Consider the following 19,659-nt stretch of genomic DNA (forward strand, 5'->3'; position numbering starts at 1 on the left):
GACTAAAAATGGAAGTTGCACTGAAATCCACAAAATTCCACTGGTTAGGCCGAGCTCAAGCCACAGAGATCAATGTCACACACATCGACAGCCCGTCGTCTGTGCCAGCGTGCCGAAATAAAGATCCCTTACCCACAATACTAACAGCAGAAAAGATCTTCTCTGAATTAGTGCAGGGTATAATGCAGCGTAAAACAACCTCGTGTGCATTTACACTAGAGTACAATGAGCTAACCAATCAGAAACATGCATACCTGTGTGATTTTGTGTATAAAAACAGGGTTTTAATGATAGCTTGCTAACTAATTTTGCCATATCACTGTTGGTCTTATATGTATATGTTGGGGTTCTTTACTCTAAATGATGCCTGTATCTGTCCTTACATTTACTTGATTTTTTATCTTTTTTCCCCCCCTTTTACAGGGTTTCTGCAACTTGATTGGTTGAGCTTATCGTTCACAACAGCAAGGTCATGGGTTTGATTCCCAGAGAACTTAACAAATTGGTCAAATATGTACATATACAATGCACTGTAACTGTAAAGTCACTCAGTCACTCACATGACATCGCTTAGAGCACCTTTAATACAATATTGAAGGGCATACATAATGAAAAAAAGTAAACATAAATGTATTTACATTTATCATTTATTTTAGGAACAGAAAACATTTAGCCCCAATCTGAACACTGAAAGATAAAGCTTAAACAACAAATGATTATGTTGAACAAATATTTTATATATGCATTTGAAAGCCACTTTAGTTGCATTGAAGGTTCACATTTCATCAGTTCATGTATTCCCTGGGAATCAAACCCATGACCTTGCTGTTGTTTGAGCTTCAAGAAGGTATGTTTAAACAAAACCATGTGGCGGATGATATAAAATATTAATCCTAATGAAAATATTTTTATTTCTAGTTTTGTATTAGTCACTCAACCAACACAATCAGTCACTAAAGATTTGTAGGTCAATAGTGTTGCTTTTACACATTTTATTTCTAACAATAAGATATTCATCTTTAAGTTTAAGTACAAAGGCCACGTTCAATAGAGCATGACATATGTTCAGCAGCTCTTCATGAGGGTTTCAGGCCTCTGGTGACAGGTTGAGAGGAAGGTTTTTGTCGATGGGATTCTGCTCATGGTGGTCTCGGTCAGTTAAACAGCCAGAGGAGAGACACACACACACGTGTGATGTTCTGAAGGCCGCTCACAGATAAAGTGATAACTGCTGCTTTTAACCAGTTCCTCTTCATCACTGAATTATTAATAAACGCTGTAAATCCTGTCAGGCGAGCTGTCAACACAACAAACTGTTGTATGAGATCCTGTATGAGACTCCAGATGGTTCAAGATGATAGAACAATATCTTTGTCATTTTTGTGTATCAGGTTGAATGAATGTTTGCAAAAAGCTTCTGTGTTATTTTAGAGGAAGGATCCATTTTCTTATGAAATCCACATATGGCTTATCTGTTCAGTAGATGCCATGTTGTGCAAAATATAGAGAAAGAGTGAATATTTTTACATTGTAATTGAGTGAAACTGAGTATCCTTTTAAAAAAACTGTTATCGCTCAAGTTTGCATCAATCTTTTTTGTTATGACAACTTAATTTGAAATTGTTCAACCAACAATGTACATTGAGTTAGAGGAACTTAATTATTTGTAGTATATGCACACACACAAAAAAAATACTTATATATATATACACTTAGGAGGTACCGGCTACTTTGGGACGAACAAAACCCAAAAGATTACATTAGAAGAGTTAGTGAGCTACCATAAACTTGAAAAGGAGGGAAAGCTTAAAAAAATAAATAATAATAATAATATTATATATATATATATATATATATACTGTATATATATATATATATATATATGATTTAAGTTATGACAACTTAAGTCCATTGAGTTAGAGGAACTTAATAATTTGTAGCATAGCTTCACAAATTGTTTAAATTAAGTTTTGACTTAAGTTGTGGCCCTGGAACCCATGTTCCAGATACATGTTATAATCAACAGCTAGTTTAGCACATGCTACATGTAACTTACTGTACTTGGCATGTACATCTAATGAACAAATAAGATATTACTTGTCACTGACATTAGCACAATCAGTTATAGAGTCATTTTAGTGTATTATTTCACAGAATTTTTCATCTGAAACCATGCATTTATTTTAGAGTGGTTGTGAATTATTATTTTTTTGGATTCTAAAATATTGTTTCAACAGGAAGCACCTGCAGCAGACCTTCTTCTAAATCATAATGTTCAGAAATCAAGCACTGCTTATGTGAATTCTCTCATGCACTAATCTGTAAGCAGAGCTGTAAACAGCCAAATGTGCGTCTTCATCGCATCAAAACACCGGGAAGGAATGATTAGGAATGATTTTGGGTCTTTCCAGCAACCACCCATTGCCGTCTTCCACCGGTAAGCTAAACGCTGCATCATGGTGTGTGTGATAAAGGTTGTTATCTTCTTCATCCAGCTCACAGATGACCCAGCGAGGGGCCAGACACCAGATGATTGTTTGTGGCATTGATGTAACGTCTAGAACAGCTCCAGTCTGTAATTATGTGAAGGAGACAGACACGATGAAGAGGAATATTCCTGAGCATGTAAAAAACTGATGTACAGTCGTCTCTACGCCCACCTGGCGAAACCGATGAAACATTAAAACATTCAGAAACTGAAGATCGTACAGTGAAACATCTCAGTTTTGGTTCTCGCCAGTTGGAGTTTCTGCGCAGTGTTTATGTGGTTAACTCCTGCATCAAGTACTCGAGTCTGTTGTAATACTCGGATGCATGACCAATACTTATTTATACTGTCATTTTACTGAGCTTATGTCTTGTCTTTACTTTCATTGCAGGTCTCGGGTTTCATATGGTGGTGGTTAGTAATAGAGATATGTGTATATGTTCAGAATGCATACTTACTAATATTTTTGCAAGCAAGTAGTAATCCAGCATTCATATTTTGTTTAAAATGTTTTAAAATTGTGGCTCTGTCACAAGTCTTATTTCTATAGCGCATTGTACAATACAGATTGTTTCAAAGCAGCTTTACAGTGATAAACTGGAAAATAATGATTCTGTGATGCAAAATGAATTCAGTTCTGCTGTAAAGATACTAGAGTAAATATTATAATAATTTTTAAATATATAAATATAATAATTATAAATATTATTATATTATAATATTATAAATAATAATTAAATATAATAGTTTTTCAGCTGAAGTCAGTTCAGTGTTGATTCAGTTCTGTTCAATAACTGTAAAGATTCACTGATGAAATGAGTTTAATTCAGCTATAAACAGAAGATAATTCACTTTGATTCAAATTCAGTTCAATAACAGTGTGTACATGTTTCAAAAATAGTCAATTATGAAATAAAAACGAATCAGCTACGTATAAAGCATAATATGTCAAGAACGAGATATTTAAAAAATATTTATTCTATTCATACAAAATAGTATTTAAATACTACAAAATAGTATTTATTTCAGAGATGATGGACGCACACATGCATGTAATACAGTAAAGAGATCATGTGTCAACAATGGACAAAGCTACATTTAATAGCCTTCATATTTGCATATTGTATATTGTCAAAGTTTCTTTCAAACTCTGTTTTTGCATGGGCAAGTCCTGTCTGCTTGAATGGGGAAATCCTAAAATATCAAAAACTTTCCGAACTCACAATAAAATAACATATTTCAAATTAACAACAAAATCAGACATGAACTGTGGCTCTTTTATTTAAGGCGGGACTTCCCATTCATAAGTAATATGAGTGCACTATCTTTGAATATCTTTAGTATTATTTAACATATAATGTTTTTAGAAAATAGCAGCCAGGATACAGTATATACTGTGCTCTATTCAGTACACTAATCTTCCATTTCGAACCAATATCAAGCCCACTTCTTCCTAACTCATTAGTTGATAAAACTGCCTAAAGACATTTTACGATTGGATAAAAATGTGGAATATTTCTTCCAAGTATTTATTTCTGAAATCATCTTTGACGTTTGCTGAATTAAACATGCATCCTGATGGTCATGTGACAATACAGCGGCATACTATTGGAAATGTTTATTGTATTGTTATTTAGAAATAATAGTGTTCAGAAATTCCTTCATAACATGGCATTATTATTATTATTATTATTATTATTATATTTAAATTAAACTAAAACCATAAATTACTTACTAAAAAATATATATATATATATATATATATATTATTATTATATATTATTTTTACTTTAAAGAGTTAGTTCACCCAAAAATTAAAATTCTGTCAGTAATCACTCTCCCTCATGTTGTTCAACCCCGTAAGACTTTCGTTCATCTTCAACACAAATTAAGATATTTTTGATTAAATCTGAGAGCTGTCTCACTCCTCCATAGGCTTCTGTGTTATTGAAACTTGCCGGCCCAGAAAAGTTAGTAAAGACATCATTAAAATAGTCCAACTGACTACAGTGACTCAACCTTAAGTTTATCAAGCGACGAGAATACTTTTTGTGCGCAAAAACAAACCAAAAATAACGACTTTTTTCAACTATTCATTTTCTTCTGTGTGTTTCTCTGAGTGAGTTCACGAGAGCCGCGACACATGCGCGAGAACTGAAAGCTTTAGCATAAGTTCTGCCAGGAAGACATTGGCCCTGTCCCAAATGGCACACTCCGGACTTGTGGACTTCCTCAGAGTCCACACTTTGGTGACGTCATGTAGTGCAGACCTATAGGGCCCTTGGCTCGAGTCCACGAGGGCGCATTGAGAGGTATTTTTGGGACAGACTCGATCGTCACGCCGGAAATAACGGTCTGTTGTTGTTGGACAGGAGAAATCACACCAACGTCCAAAGTCTTATCTCCATGTCAACTACACAGCCGGCTTTTACAGTTCTATACTTTGATATTGTGTTTGCCACCTGGGCATTAGACAATAGATACATCATGCTTAAATGATGTATACAGTTGTACATAATAATACATAATGTTCCATTTGAACTAAGATTACAATTTTAACACATAATGAAAATGTGCATGAGTTTCAGATGAATATACAGGTTTCAATATTCATAATAATGTTTACATATGATATGACTCAATAAAGCCCTGCCATTCGGTTCAATTTATTTAATGAATTGTAATGCGATCGTATTATTCAACGCGTTATTATGTTTGAGACATCAACCACTGGTCGATGACCATAATGTTTGTATAAACTGTAGGTAACAACTGGTAAAATGTACATCTAGGTCATAAAAACCGTAATATTTTCTTCTCAGCCATGTTAACAATTATCCGTGAGTGAAATCTCCTCCCATCTGTTGTCTGATTGGCCTTTCGCAAGGATTAAAGTGTGTGGAGCCTACATCCATGCGAGCTTCGTGGAAGACCGCTTCAAGGGTACAAAGGGGGCGCTGCTGAGCACACTTCAGAGCGTTAAAATGCTGAATGGGATGGCCTAAAGTCCACATGAAGTGCGCCATTTGGGACAGGGCCTTAATTACTACGTCACTTATTACCTTCACATATATCCAATCATGTCCTAATACTTGCTGTATAAAAGATTGGTACTTACACATGTTTGAATTCGCAGATGCTGACGCAAACTATTACCTGCCAGCCTCATCAGCCCTGTGAAGGCCTCATCGACACGACCAATCTGACCTCTGACCTCTGACCTGTAATGCTGCCTGGATCATAATCATACACTGTTCGCTCGTTGACCAGAGGAGAACTGAACGACTGAGCCTGGGTTTTTTTCTCCATTCTGTCACTGATGGAGTTTTGGTTCCTTGCCACTGTTGCCTTGGCTTTTGGCTTGCTTAGTTGGGGACATTTAATATTCAACAATATTATTGATCTGCCTTACTTAAGGTGGACAATGATGCAATTTTCTTCTAGAAACAAACTTTGTTGTATTATTTTCATGTTATCAATGTGAAGCTGCTTTGATACAATCTGTATTGTAAAAAGCGCTTTATAAATAAAGGTGACTTGACTTGACTTGACCTCCACCACTAGGATGGTCCTGTCCATACCTCCGGGGGGTCGCCTGCACCCCTGCCTTATAAATAATTGCTTGCTTGTCTATCATTAAATTAGTGCTTTGTTACATCATTCTGTCTCCCGAGTCTCTCTGGTAGAACTGAGAAGATGACACAGATGGATCTCGATGTAGTGTTTAAAATGGTAGTGTGCATTTGCTGGATGCCCAAATCGTGAGAAACCGACGAGAAAACGTAAAAGTGCCTTACCAATGGCGCAAAATGAATGGTTTACCTTTCACACTTTCCCATCAAATGATCGTGAGCGTCCTCTTCTCAGTTCTCGCACATGCATCGCGGATCTCGTGAACTCACTCAGAGAAACACACGGAAGAAAATCAATAGTTGAATAAAGTCGTTATTTTTGGGGGGTTTTTGCACACAAAAAGTATTCTCGTCGCTTGATAAACTTAAGGTTGAGTCACTGTAGTCACTTGGACTATTTTAAACATTGTCTTTACTAACTTTCTGGGCTGGCAAGTTTCAATAACACAGAAGCCTATGGAGGAGTGAGACAGCTCTCAGATTTAATCAAAAATATCTTAATTTGTGTTTCGAAGATGAACGAAAGTCTTACGGGGTTGGAACAACATGAGGGTTACTGACAGAATTTACATTTTTGGGTGAACTAACCCTTTAACTTACATTTCTTTCAGCCAGTTGCCAACATGTTCATCTAGTTTAACGTGATGTACTAAAATAATTAAAACTAAATAAACTTGAACTAATGAATTAAAATGTTTCAAAAACTAGAAAATGCATTTAAAATATAGACAGAAAAGACAAAAATACTCAAACAAAATTACTACAACTTCAAAGTGAAAACAGAAAATATAAAAATATAAACAAATATACACACAATATATATAAATACATAAATATATAAATATATATATATATATATATATATATATATATATGTATATTTATATATAGATGTGCTTCAGGAAGGTGAAAAGGCGGATAATATGAGCTACAGTATAACTCATACTTGACCTCTAGGGAGATGTGGGTGACAGTCATAATTTGAAGGGGAAGGTAAACAGTGAAAGATGAGCTTTCTGTGGCTTAATTCGCTCAAATTCCCCATTACACAGAATATATTTCCATATCAAGTGAAACATGAGATTTGAACAACATCATGACGGTGATCCTTACATCAGTTTGAGGAATATTCTCCGTGTCCTGTGTGTGTGAAACTGAAGATCAGGAGGGAAACCTCAGAGCACAACGTGTGTTTGTGATGAATGAAGGGGTGAACACAATGTCATGTTATTCAAACGGCCGTATTTCATATCCTGACTAGACCACACACACTATTGTGTTTCCAGTCACAATGCTAGCTCTGTAACCTCACACCGTGCTAGAAACTGTTGCTTCAACATTAGCATTTTGCATGTCATGTTTTTAGCATATATGTGTTTTTAACAATTGCAGGTTTTTTGTTTTTTTTTGTCTTTTGTTTGTAGATTTTGAGATATATGCTGTTTTCTAAAACATTATAACAGGCACGCAAAGGCTATTCCAAAAGGTAAGCAGCAACTTTTGCTATATTAATATTTATTTATTTATTTGTATAATTGTTTTTATGAAAATATATATTATATATTTATATAAATATTTTCAGTTTACAAAACCTATTTCATTCCCAATATATATTTTTATTAAATATATTTAAATACAAATTAAATATGTTTTTTGGTAAAATTTTGGTAAATATAATAATAATCATTATTATGATTAGTAAAGAATAACAGTAATAATCATCATCATCATCTTTTTTGGAAATAAACATGTCCAAAGCTTGACATTTCATTCCTATATTTTATTTTATTATTTTATTTTTGTAAAATTATTATTATAATTATTATTATTGTGATTCTTATGATAATAATAATCATATTTTACCAAAGCTTGACATTTTATTTCCATTTTTATTTTATTTTTTATTTTATTTTTTCTCTGTTCACTGCTCACTACAAAATTTTTGTTTTATTTTATTTTTGTGTTTTGTTTTTTTTCTGTTCACGGCTCGCTAGCCCTTTTTTGTTTTGTTTTATTTTGTTGTTTTTGTGTTTTGTTTTGTTTCTGTTCACGGCTCGCTAGCCCTTTTTTGTTTTGTTTTATTTTGTTGTTTTTGTGTTTTGTCTCTGTTCACGGCTCACTAGTCCATTTTTGTTTTGTTTTATTTTGTTGTTTTTTTGGTTTTGTTTTGCGCTAGCCCATTTTTGTTTAGTTTTATTTTCTTGTTTTTTGGTTTTGTTTTGTCTATGCTCACGGCTCACTAGCCCATTTTTGTTTTGTTTAGTTGTTTTGTTTTGCCTCTGTTCACGGCTCACTAGCCCATTTTTTTGTTTATGTTTTGTTTTTTCTCTGTTCGCGGCTCACTGCTCCATTTTTGTTTTGTTTAGTTGTTTTGTTTTGCCTCTGTTCACGCTCATGGCCCATTTTTGTTTTGTTTTATTTTGTTGTTTTTTTGTTTTGTTTTGTCTGTGTTCATGGCTCATTAGGCCATTTTTTGTGTATGTTTTGTTTTGTCTCTGTTAACAGCTCACTAGGCCATTTTGTGTTTTTTTTTTTTTTTTTTTTTTTGCCTCTGTTGACGGCTCACTAGCCCATTTTGTTTTGTATTGTTGTTTGTTTGGTCTCTGTTTTTCAGTCAGTTGAGCAGAATGGAGCGCCAGCCCAGAGTTCAGTCAGGATCCTGTTATCAGTGACGGCCTGATGGATCAGTCGATTGTGTTTCGTCTTCACCGATGACTGCAGGAATGTGTCTGATGAAGAACAGGAATGATGCTGCAGTGTTGCTGTCTGATGAGTGGGGAAATTATTTCTGATCATGAATCCAGCATCACACACACACACAAAAAAACATTCAGAGGTCAATTAGACTCGTTTGTGAAATCTTAAATGAAAAAAAAAAAATGAAAAAAAACATCTCTTTAATATTTCCTCTATAGAGTTTTAGAAGTTAAGTCTCACTTTATGCCCATAATTGAGCTGCAATCAAAAATAGATATGTTGATTTAAATAAACACAAAGATTTCTCATCAAATACTTCAAGATAAAATGATAATGATCTGAGCTGATTTTATTTCTCTGTAATCGACTTTTGTGTCTTTTAGATTGGGGATTAGGAGTTGATTATTAAATTACACATCAAATTGCAAATCCTAAATTGGATGAAACACAATAACTCATTAATCAGTTGTTAAAAGTCACATAATTTGTTTAGTCTTTCTGTCTCTTGTTTATATTTTCCATTTCTTTTTCATATTTATCTGACGTGTGCTATATTGTGAAAGTTTGTATGTATGTATACCATGATATACATACAAATGATCACATTATCACACATTTAAGTACCTTAGTATGTACAAGGGTAATTTAAATACTACCATGGTATTTTCATGGTACAGCTACAAAAAAACATGGTAGTACCATGGTACTTTTTTGTATTGTGTGTGTTAGTGTGTTAAATATATAAAAACTGCATTGTCAGAATATTGTTTAAATTATTATTATTTTTTTGTCTTGTTTTTAATGAAAATAAATAAAAAATACAATTCAATTCAATAAAATCTATGAAAAAATTTAGATCTTTGTGGCAGTATCTCAATCTGATCCCTTATAAACATCAAAGGCATTGTAACTAATTTGCATATCAATGACATCACCCCCACAATCCATCAGTCCTGTCGTTATCTCCTCCAATCAGCTCACAGGTGTTAATCTTCACTGGTCTGGCCATCTGAAGCTGATCAGCTGTTTAAAGTCTCAGTCCGGGCCGTGAGGTCTGTTTGACTGTCCTGCTCATGTTAATGATGGTGTGTGTGGATCTCAGTGTCCTGTTTTTAATGTTAAGTCTCTGTTCTCCTGCTTTTATAAACACAGAAAATGTTAACGTGCAAGAAAAGCTGTTTTTAAGCTCCATGGGTCTCTCAAGTCGACCGAAACCGTCCCATCAGGCTCCGGTTCCCTCCCTGCTGTGGAAGATCTTCAAGAAGAGCACCTGGACGTCCCACACTGACCCATGCGTGGTGTCCGAGTACGGCGTCCGAGGAAACATCGTGAGGTTCATCCAGGACCAAGGTGAGGCCTTGAGGATTTGGGTCAACCTTATGTTAAATCTCAGCTTTTTGGGGGCAGTTTTCAGAATTAAACCAAAGTGAATTGATTCAGAATTGATGCCATCGGTTTTATTGTTCCGTTCTCTAAAAAGTTTCCTTGGGAATCATTGCAATCGGTTTAGTTCTTTCCATGTTAGTTTTCTGTAAAATCTTTTTTACAGACAAAAATTGTAAAACTTATGACTTGATTCTCCAGGAAGTATACAAATATACTTTTAAGTGTTTATTTTACTGCACTTTATCTGTTTGTGTCTGTAGATTTCAATTACAATACATATCTTTAAAGGCTGTGAGGTTTTTTTTTCTTCTCCTGTACATGCACCAAAATGTACAGTTTTTTTTCCTATCTATTCTGAATGTTTTTACTGAGGGGTTTGTTAGTAGTATATCATTCACATGATTTGATACAACATTTCATTCATTAAAACATGGTGAAAATGTTTTCTCCCTGCTGTTGACAGTATTTTCTGATTTACAGAGCAATAAAGAGATCAAAAATCCCCTCTGTAAAAACCTGTCTCAAATATCACAATAAAAAAGCAGATTTGAACCTGGTGTCCTCCAGTGTTCAGATTTCTGTTATGGAAATATATGCAAATTAGTGGGTGTTTAATTGGATAATGCCTCAGTTGTAAATCTAAACATTTCAGAAAACTTGCAAAAAAACACAACTTTCATACAAAAAATGTTTGCAATTCTTAATGTAACCAGTCAACTGGGAAAGTACGCTCAGAAAAAAAAAAGTTCAACGGAATTCTATATAGAACTCTAGGATTCTCAACTCAGTTTTAAAGAACGCTTTATGGCAAAAAGGTTCTATATAAGGGGAAATGTCTTAAATTATTGCATAATGCTTTCATGTTTAACAGGTTCTTTCAAATGTTTCTAGTGGTAAAGTACGTTTATGAGCTGTTTAATTAAAAAAAAATATATTTTTTTTTTTAAATGAATTAAAAAGTAAATCCACAAAAGGGTCTCATGAAAGGTTGTATAATGGAACACCTGACTGAACCCTTTAGGGTTCCATATACAGAACCTTTTCCTAAAAGCGTGGAGATATTGTTTTATTTTTTATTTTTTTACCCTATTCATCTGGGGTGTCTTGTCCATAATAATAACCCTTATGTTACCAAATGAAACCCTATGTTAACCCTTATGTACCCCAAACAGGTAGTGTGATCTCCGCTCCGGTCGTCCACTGCTTTAACTGTGAGCGAAAGCATCTGTTTTTCAACATGTCGGTGCTGGAGGATGTTGAGCAACTCTCCTTCGCGCAGCTGGAAATGAAGTTCAAACAGGACCTGGCTCACCTGGGACAGCATGTGTTCAGCGTGGACCTGTACAGGGTTTTAAGGACCACGCTGAAGGGAGTGAGTCCCGAGTCCAGCCGTAGATTACTCCAGTCTCAGTCTCTCGGGCCGGGTGCGCACGGGACAGTGCTGGTCAATCTGACAGACCTGGCTGAATCCTGGAGGAAACCTGGGAAGAACTACGGGATGCAGCTTGAGATACAGCTCACGCATCTGAGCAACATGCTTCAGGAGCATGCGTACGTGAAGAGCGTGCAGTTCCCGGAGATGCACACGTCTCTGGTGGTGGTGTCGCTGAACCCGCTTCAGTGCAGGTCCAGAAGAAAGAGGAGCGCGGCGTATTACTTACCCGTGACCCCCAGTAACGTGTGCAAACCAAGGAGGCTTTACATTGACTTTAAAGACGTGGGCTGGCAGGACTGGATCATTGCTCCTCAGGGATACTTGGCCAATTACTGCCACGGCGAGTGTCCGTTCCCTCTGAGCGAGAGTTTGAACGGGACCAATCACGCCATCCTGCAGACGCTGGTGCACTCGTTCGACCCTAAAGGAACGCCTCAGCCCTGCTGCGTTCCCATCAAACTCTCCCCCATCTCCATGCTCTACTACGACAACAACGACAACGTGGTTCTTCGACATTATGAAGACATGGTGGTGGATGAGTGTGGATGCAGATGAACTCATTTTAAACATCTTTCTCAAACATTGATTAAAAGGTTAATGGTGTTTTAGAGTTGTTTAACAATGATAATGTGGAGGTTTTTAGACATGGGAGGACATTATGGGAGAATGTGGATGCAGGCGGAGCTGTGACGTGTTCAAAATAAACTTCATTTTATAATAAATTGTTTTTTTCCATCAAACATGGTTTAAGTGGTTTTTAATATATTAGATTAGAGGAATGTTCATGTTTAATGATGTATTAGACCTGGATTGGAATCTGTTTGAAATATCCATATTACAAGGACAAATTAAATTCCTAGTGTTAAATTATAAAAAAAAAAATTGGCGGACTTTGCAATCGAGACAAATCTGTAGCATTTGTGTATATACAGTACTGGTCAAAAGTTTGGAAACATGACTATTTTTAATGTTTTGAAAAAAGTATCTTATGCTCATCAAGCCTACATTTATTTGATTTATAAAACTAGAAGGAAAAAAAAGTAACATTGTGAATTTTATTACAATCTAAAATTATGGTTTTCCATTTCATTATACTTTAAAATATAATTTGTTTCTATGATGCAAAGCAGACTTTTCAGTGTTATTACTCCAGTCTTCAGAATTCATCCTAATATGCTGATTTGATATTCAGTTATTATAAATGTTGGAAACTGTTGTGCTGCTTATTTTTTTATTCATCAATAGCATTCATTTTATTCACCACTCACCTTTTACACATTTATCTTGGGGCAAGTTGTCATGTTTCCTAAGATGCAATTACAAAACGATGATTTTACATTTGTTACCTTATTTTTTCAGTCTTGGGAATATATAATGGACTAAAGTGTGACAACTAGCCCCGGTCCCTCCTACTTGACATCAAACGTCGTTACTTCTGTTCTCCACAAGTTGGCGCACTGGCTCTGAATATGAGCGCTAAATAGTGAGTGTCTTTTTTTTATTATTTTTTTATTTTATTAGTTATTTTATTTTAATTTATTTGGATCTAAATATATCGTTAGTGATAATAGGTGATAGAGTGAGGACTGATTAAAATGTCCAAGAGAGATTTAATGCCTTATGTTGCATTTAATTTAATAAGCAGTAATGGAGTAAATCTGGAACTTTTCATATTTTCCCCCGTTACTTGATTAGATGATGTCTGAGCTCTCCAAAGGAGCATTTGACCACACGGACCCCTTGATGTCCAAAGGTGATGAATTCTGTCATGACATCAGAGAGTTAAACCTAAAGACACATGAGAGAGAGAGAGAGAGAGAGAGAGAGAGAGAGACGCTGTTGCACACTTGCGCACTGCGCGTAAAGGACACACGTACCCAAACCCTCGCCGCGACGAGTTGCGCTCTTCGCAAAGGAAGAAACTTTTGTTTGGTCAATGAAGAGGACTTTTATATCTTCTACAGCACCTACAGCTTCTCTTAATACAGCAGTGACGGTAGAATATGTGCAAAAAGAGGCGGGCGTTCTCATGGAAATCTCCCACTGTTTTCTCCAGATAAACAGCTTTTCCTTGGTGATCTCGAAGATGGAACACAGTGAAACGGGGAATTATAAAAGAGGAGCAGCTTTATATGAAAACCTGTATTGATCATCCCATATGCCATGAACAGAAGATCAGCTGCGCGTTTGGAGTTTTAACTTTATCTGGACTTTATCTTCAGGTCCTGCACTTGTACACCTACGGAGAAGCTTGCAAATACACCGCTGAGCTCGATTTAGCCTCCGTTTTATTATTTGGAACGTTGCTGATGTGTAAAACCATCTTATTTAGAAGAGTTCGAATGTTCAATTTTTACACTTTGTGTTATTTTAAGAAGAGCGCAAATCTAGTATTATGACAGACTTGGACTCATGGACCTTCTCCTATCCAGATGGATCTAGCGCAGGTTTGCGTTCCTCCTTAAAGCGGCTCTTAAGGTGGCTTTGATGCACGAAGGATCCTCCAAACTCTTACAATGGCTCACTTAAACACGGAATATGTTCCCATCTCCTGGCCCGAGCCCATCTGATCTCGTTCGTCACTGATCTGTCAGCTTTAGAGTGATCATGGTCTCGTCCGTTGGCGCTCTGATGGTTCTGATGGTCACTCAGGTGTTCTTTGGAGACTCCAGTGGACTCGTACCTCAGATCGGCCGGTCCTCTCTGTCTCAGGATGTCTTGCATGCTTTTGAACTTCGACTTCTGAGCATGTTTGGACTCAAACACAGACCCAGTCCCAGCAGGTCTGCGGTGGTTCCGCAATACATGATGGACTTGTACTCGATGCACTCGGTGAACGCGGAGCAGAACAACAGCAACAGACCCAAGGGTTCACTAGGGAAAGCCTCAGAAAGATCTGCCAGCCGCGCAAACACTATCAGGAGCTTCCATCATGATGGTAAGCAAGTGTTTACTTCACGAATTCTTCCTCTCCACCTTCCCTAAATTCCTTCTTTCCTTTCTTATCTGCTTTATCCTTCATTCCTGACAGGAGTTGACATTATCTACAGGCTATTTAATGAGGAATTGGCAGTTTATTTGTATAAAGTCCTATGTTGAGAACACATTTTCTGTACTCCCAAATTTGTCTTAAATCATATATATATATATATATATATATACATGTATATGTGCATGTATATGTATGTATGTGTGTGTGTGTGTGTATATATATATATATATATATATATATATATATATAAATGGGGGGGGGGGGATTTAGGTTGAAATGGACATTTTTCTCAAGTCATTTTAATGGCAAAAAGTGTCCAAATCAGGCTGAATTCACCCTATATATATATATATATACTATATATATATATATATACCTCATACTGTCTATACTGTATATTCAGTATAGACAGTATGAGGACATGTACCCCATATATATATATATATATATATATATATATATATATATATATATATATATATATATATGTCCTCATACTGTCTATACTGAATATACAATAGTTTTGTATATTTTTATTTATTTGTTTGCATTGTAGAGTTGCAGGTGCTTTTTTAACATAAATGTTGAATGCATGCACTAATCCTGTGGATTGTCTTAGATGACATTAAAATAAACTAGAAATGCCCCTGGTGTTAGTTTACCACCTCTGAAGTAAATCATGTTGTGATAATTTATCATTTTTAAGTGTTTTAAACCAGTGTGTAGAGTAAGAGGTCAGTAAAAGTCACATCCTGTCAATGAGTGTAAACAATAAGTTTGTCACAGTACAAGGAACTGGCTTTGATTCAAACAGCCATAAACTTCCCATATATTTATTCCAAAATTGTTTTTTTTTTCTCCCAGAATCCACGGAGGATCTGTCCAGTTCGAGCGGAAAGACGACTCAGCGGTTCCTCTTCAACCTGACCTCCATCCCGGGCGAGGAGTTTGTGACGTCAGCAGAGCTAAGGATTTTCCGAGAGCAGATCGTGAGTTCTCCGAGCAACGGATTCCACCGCATTAACATTCACGAGATCATCAGACCGTCCGCGTCCCTTCAGGAACCCATCACGAGACTCCTGGACACCAGGCTGGTTCAACACAGCTTAAGCAAGTGGGAGAGTTTCGACGTGAGCCCCGCCGTCACGAGGTGGACCGCAGACGGACGGCCCAACCATGGCTTCGTGGTGGAAGTAGTTCACCCGGACCAGGACTCCAAAAGACACGTCCGGGTCAGTAGGTCCCTGCACGACAGGGAGGACACGTGGCCCCAGATGAGGCCTCTGTTGGTGACCTACAGCCACGACGGCAAGGGGAACGTGCTTCACTCTCGCGAGAAGCGGCAAGCGAGGCCCAAAAACCAGCGGAAGAAGCACAAACCCAACTGCAAGAGACATTCCCTGTATGTGGACTTCAGCGACGTGGGGTGGAACGACTGGATAGTCGCCCCGCCGGGATACCATGCCTTTTACTGCCAGGGCGAGTGTCCGTTCCCGCTGGCGGACCACCTGAACTCCACCAACCACGCTATTGTACAGACACTGGTGAACTCGGTGAACAGCAACATTCCCCGGGCCTGCTGCGTTCCCACGGACCTGAGTCCCGTTTCCCTGCTCTATCTGGACGAGTACGAGCGGGTGATCCTAAAAAACTACCAGGACATGGTCGTGGAGGGCTGCGGATGCCGCTGAAGTCTCCACACACTTTATTTTTCCCAATACTAAACTTTATTTATAATAAAGTAAAACACATATTTTGGAGAAGTATATAAAGATATATTTATGTTCACTATTGGGAAAATAAATATTTTAATCAGAGTTAAACTAAGGTATTTTCTGATGTACGTTTCGCACATGAAGTATTCGTATTCTGTATTTATTTCTACCGCACTCCTTTTTTAGAGAATAGTTTTGGTAGCACTTTACAATAAGGTCTAACATTATGCATTAACAATGAGCAATACACTATTTAATAATCTTTAACATTAGCAGCTGTTCATGGTCAGCTCAGGTCCATTAAATAATAGAAAGAGATACAACTATTGATTTTAACAATGTATTAGTAAATGGCGAGATTAACATTGAGATTACTAATTGTTGTTTTCCTTATTGTAAAGTGTTACCATGTTTTTAATGCATAATCAAAGAAAGAAAATAGCTATGTGTCATTAATAGTTACTATGTTTCTTCAAGCAATGCAAAATGCAAGAGCTCCTCGCCTATAGGTGGAAATGCATTAAATGCAGTAAAAGCACTTAGAGGGTTACCATTGGAACGGCACTGGCCGAACTAGACCGACTTCCATTAAAACAATGAGCACGCAGCACTGGAATGCCAGTGTTTTAGAGATGGGTCTTTGTTATGCAGCAGTAAATGTGAATGCACTTATTTCAAACCAATGTGACAGGTAGTTGACACTGAATGCTCAGGAAATTAGCCGGTGTGAGTTTAGTCCCACAGTATGAGCTCTTGAAATTGACCTATTGCCTGGAGACAATGACTATTGTGTTTCTTCTCACAGGTCCTTATGCTTTGGTAGCGTAAAGGTGTCTTCCTCCAGCTTTATACTGAAGTCAGCTTATTGAGTCTGGCTAATTAAGAGCCATTCACTACATGGTGCTCTAAAGTCGAGAGCTAGGAAGTGTTTAATTAGAGGGACGTTGTTTAAAACGTGAGGATTGCCATGTAATTAAGTTACCCAAAATAAAGAGTGCAGAATGCAAAATGTATGCGTTGACAGAAACAACTACAACATGATGTTTTGTTAGGCTAAGCTTAAAAATCTTTAATTTGAAGTCAAAGAACAAAATAGAATTTGATCCATAAACATGCTTTTATCTGTTAGTACAGCCGTAGGTTGTGTATGCTTGAGTTTCTGATATTTTACAGCCAAAATCAGATGTTTGCATTTGTGAAAATATGACTGTAGTATAATCCAGAGTTTTATATGCACCAAAATTGAAGGAGTACATGCTCTTTAGCAACATCTACTTATCCTGTGTGAATCATTCTCCACTTTGGCCCTAGAAAATATAGCCTTTTATTGGGTTGTCTTGAGGTTAAACACACGTCAAAGGAATCGCAACTTGACTTTCTTATGGATCATAAAGCAGGACTGTGGGAAGTACAGCTTTCCTCGCGCAGGCAGGTTTCTCTGAAATGTAACGTGTTATGCACCGCTGGTAAAAATGCCTTGATGTCGAACTATTTGAAAATGGACAGTTTGAGTTCATTAAGGGGTCGGTAACAGTATGGTGCTGTGCTATAGGGCATGTGGACGCTTCAAATGAACATGTATGGTTTGCAGATGTTGGGAGAGACACACCCTACCTATCAAGATACTGGTTACTGGAGAACGATTTGCGCATGCAGTGCTTCAGCTAGCAGATAAAACCAATCGAATGCTCATGGCAACACGCCGATGTTATGATGCCCTGCATTCCTGTGGCATTCCAGAGATAAGGTGGCCAACACGATCGTCTTTATGATTCATAATTGGTGATGAGATTGCTTTAATGACCGAGATAAGAGCACAGAACCGGCGCAGAGAATCGCCCTCTCTGATGGCAGGAACGATAATAATCACCTGCTTCACATGTGATTCACAGCCAAACACGTGGAAAGATCGCTTTGACGTGTACCATGCCTCATTCTGACCTCCATCTGATTGGAGAATGATTACAGTGTCTAAAGAAGAATAACTTTGGTTAATAATCATGTCTGGTTTTCTAAAACATGCTTGCCATCAAAAAACACTTTACTTGAAGCATTTATATGCAAGTATTTTAATGCATTGTAATGCACCTTTTAAAAGATCTCATGAATAATTGTAACCACAGTTATAATACATTATACACATTTCAAGCAACCAGTGTAACTAAGTAATCTGCAAATATAATGAATTTTACCTTTGATTACATATAATGCATTATACTGTATGGCTTCAAGTAAAGTGTTAACAAATTTTCTACCATTTAGTTTAGCTGCATGCATTTTGCAAGTGAATCTCACCTGGTTTTGCTTCAAGATCTAGATTATTTCTTTAAATGATTTTTGGAATTTTGATGCTTTCATGCTTCCAGCAGCCATTAACATACCTCATAAAAAGCATTGTGTTCCATCCAAACCATGTTTATCTTAATATTTAATGTTACCTTGATCATACTTTCTGGTTTTTGAGGATGAGAGCATGTCGCACAACCTGTCAACATCGCATCTGTCTAATTTGACTCTGTTTGACTGGACACACGACCTTTGACATAAACAACAAAAGATATGGGAGGTGTTTTCTCCTCCCTCTTAAACACCGATAAGCCTGTTTGTTTTGTTATAGTTACACTATGCACGTCAGTGACCCGATCCGAAAAGACCCACTGATGCTATATGAATTCAAGCGTGTATCATAATGCCGTCAAATTCAGTCAGTCACGTGACCCGACTCTGCACATGCGCACATGCGACCGGCTCGGCTGGAACACCAGCAGGCCTTGATTTCAGGCGAGTTTGATGGAGGGAATTTGTCCTGAAGCCTTTCATTTAGCTCATAACCGTGAACCAGGAACTCATCTGGACTGCATTTGCACCGTAGGGGCCTGACCACAGCGCAAGGAAATCATAGACCCAGAATTGCAGTGCTGCAGAGGCAGTGGCCAATTGCTGGTATTTTTATTTACTTCAGGAGGCAACGCGTTAATTTATATGCGTGCAAACATTAAACTTTGAATAGTCCTCGCAAAGCCAGCACCAGAAAATAGGTTCATGCCTGTGAGGGTATTAGACTCTTGCTAGTTTAATTGTTTGTTTTCATTGCCCAAGTGTATAAACTTTGCATGAGCCAGCGAGTGTGGAAACTCCTCTCTCATGATGCATTACAGCGTGTTCGCGCGCTGCTTGAATATAATGTGTGGACTCATGCGCAGCTGTGGGCAGTGGAGATATTCCGTCATCTAAGTCCTGTCTTGCAATGCCATAATTTCTGGACATGCAGACTACAGAATGATTCTGTCTTTACTGTATATTTACTCAATAGC

General features: G+C 37.1%; 2 protein-coding genes and 1 long non-coding RNA gene across 3 annotated transcripts; all 3 read left to right on the forward strand.

The window, feature by feature from the left end:
- The first annotated feature begins 2,240 nt into the window (after positions 1–2,240).
- On the forward strand, positions 2,241–9,240 carry LOC311072488. Its single transcript, XR_014604018.1, has 3 exons — positions 2,241–2,437; positions 7,545–7,606; positions 8,735–9,240. It is a non-coding gene; the product is annotated as an uncharacterized lncRNA (long non-coding RNA).
- Positions 9,241–9,760: 520 nt separating this feature from the next.
- Positions 9,761–12,375, forward strand: gdf3 (growth differentiation factor 3). Its single transcript, XM_084097584.1, has 2 exons — positions 9,761–10,167; positions 11,376–12,375. The coding sequence occupies exons 1-2, from the start codon at positions 9,891–9,893 to the stop codon at positions 12,191–12,193; spliced, it is 1,095 nt and encodes a 364-aa protein (XP_083953710.1). The 5' UTR covers positions 9,761–9,890; the 3' UTR covers positions 12,194–12,375.
- Positions 12,376–13,481: 1,106 nt separating this feature from the next.
- bmp2a (bone morphogenetic protein 2a) lies at positions 13,482–18,746 on the forward strand. Its single transcript, XM_084096917.1, has 2 exons — positions 13,482–14,576; positions 15,495–18,746. Exons 1-2 carry the CDS (start codon positions 14,246–14,248, stop codon positions 16,319–16,321), a joined length of 1,158 nt encoding a protein of 385 aa, XP_083953043.1. The 5' UTR covers positions 13,482–14,245; the 3' UTR covers positions 16,322–18,746.
- Positions 18,747–19,659: the final 913 nt, after the last annotated feature.

Source organism: Abramis brama (assembly GCF_963993115.1).
Source record: "Abramis brama genome assembly, chromosome: 21".
Taxonomy (NCBI): domain Eukaryota; kingdom Metazoa; phylum Chordata; class Actinopteri; order Cypriniformes; family Leuciscidae; genus Abramis; species Abramis brama.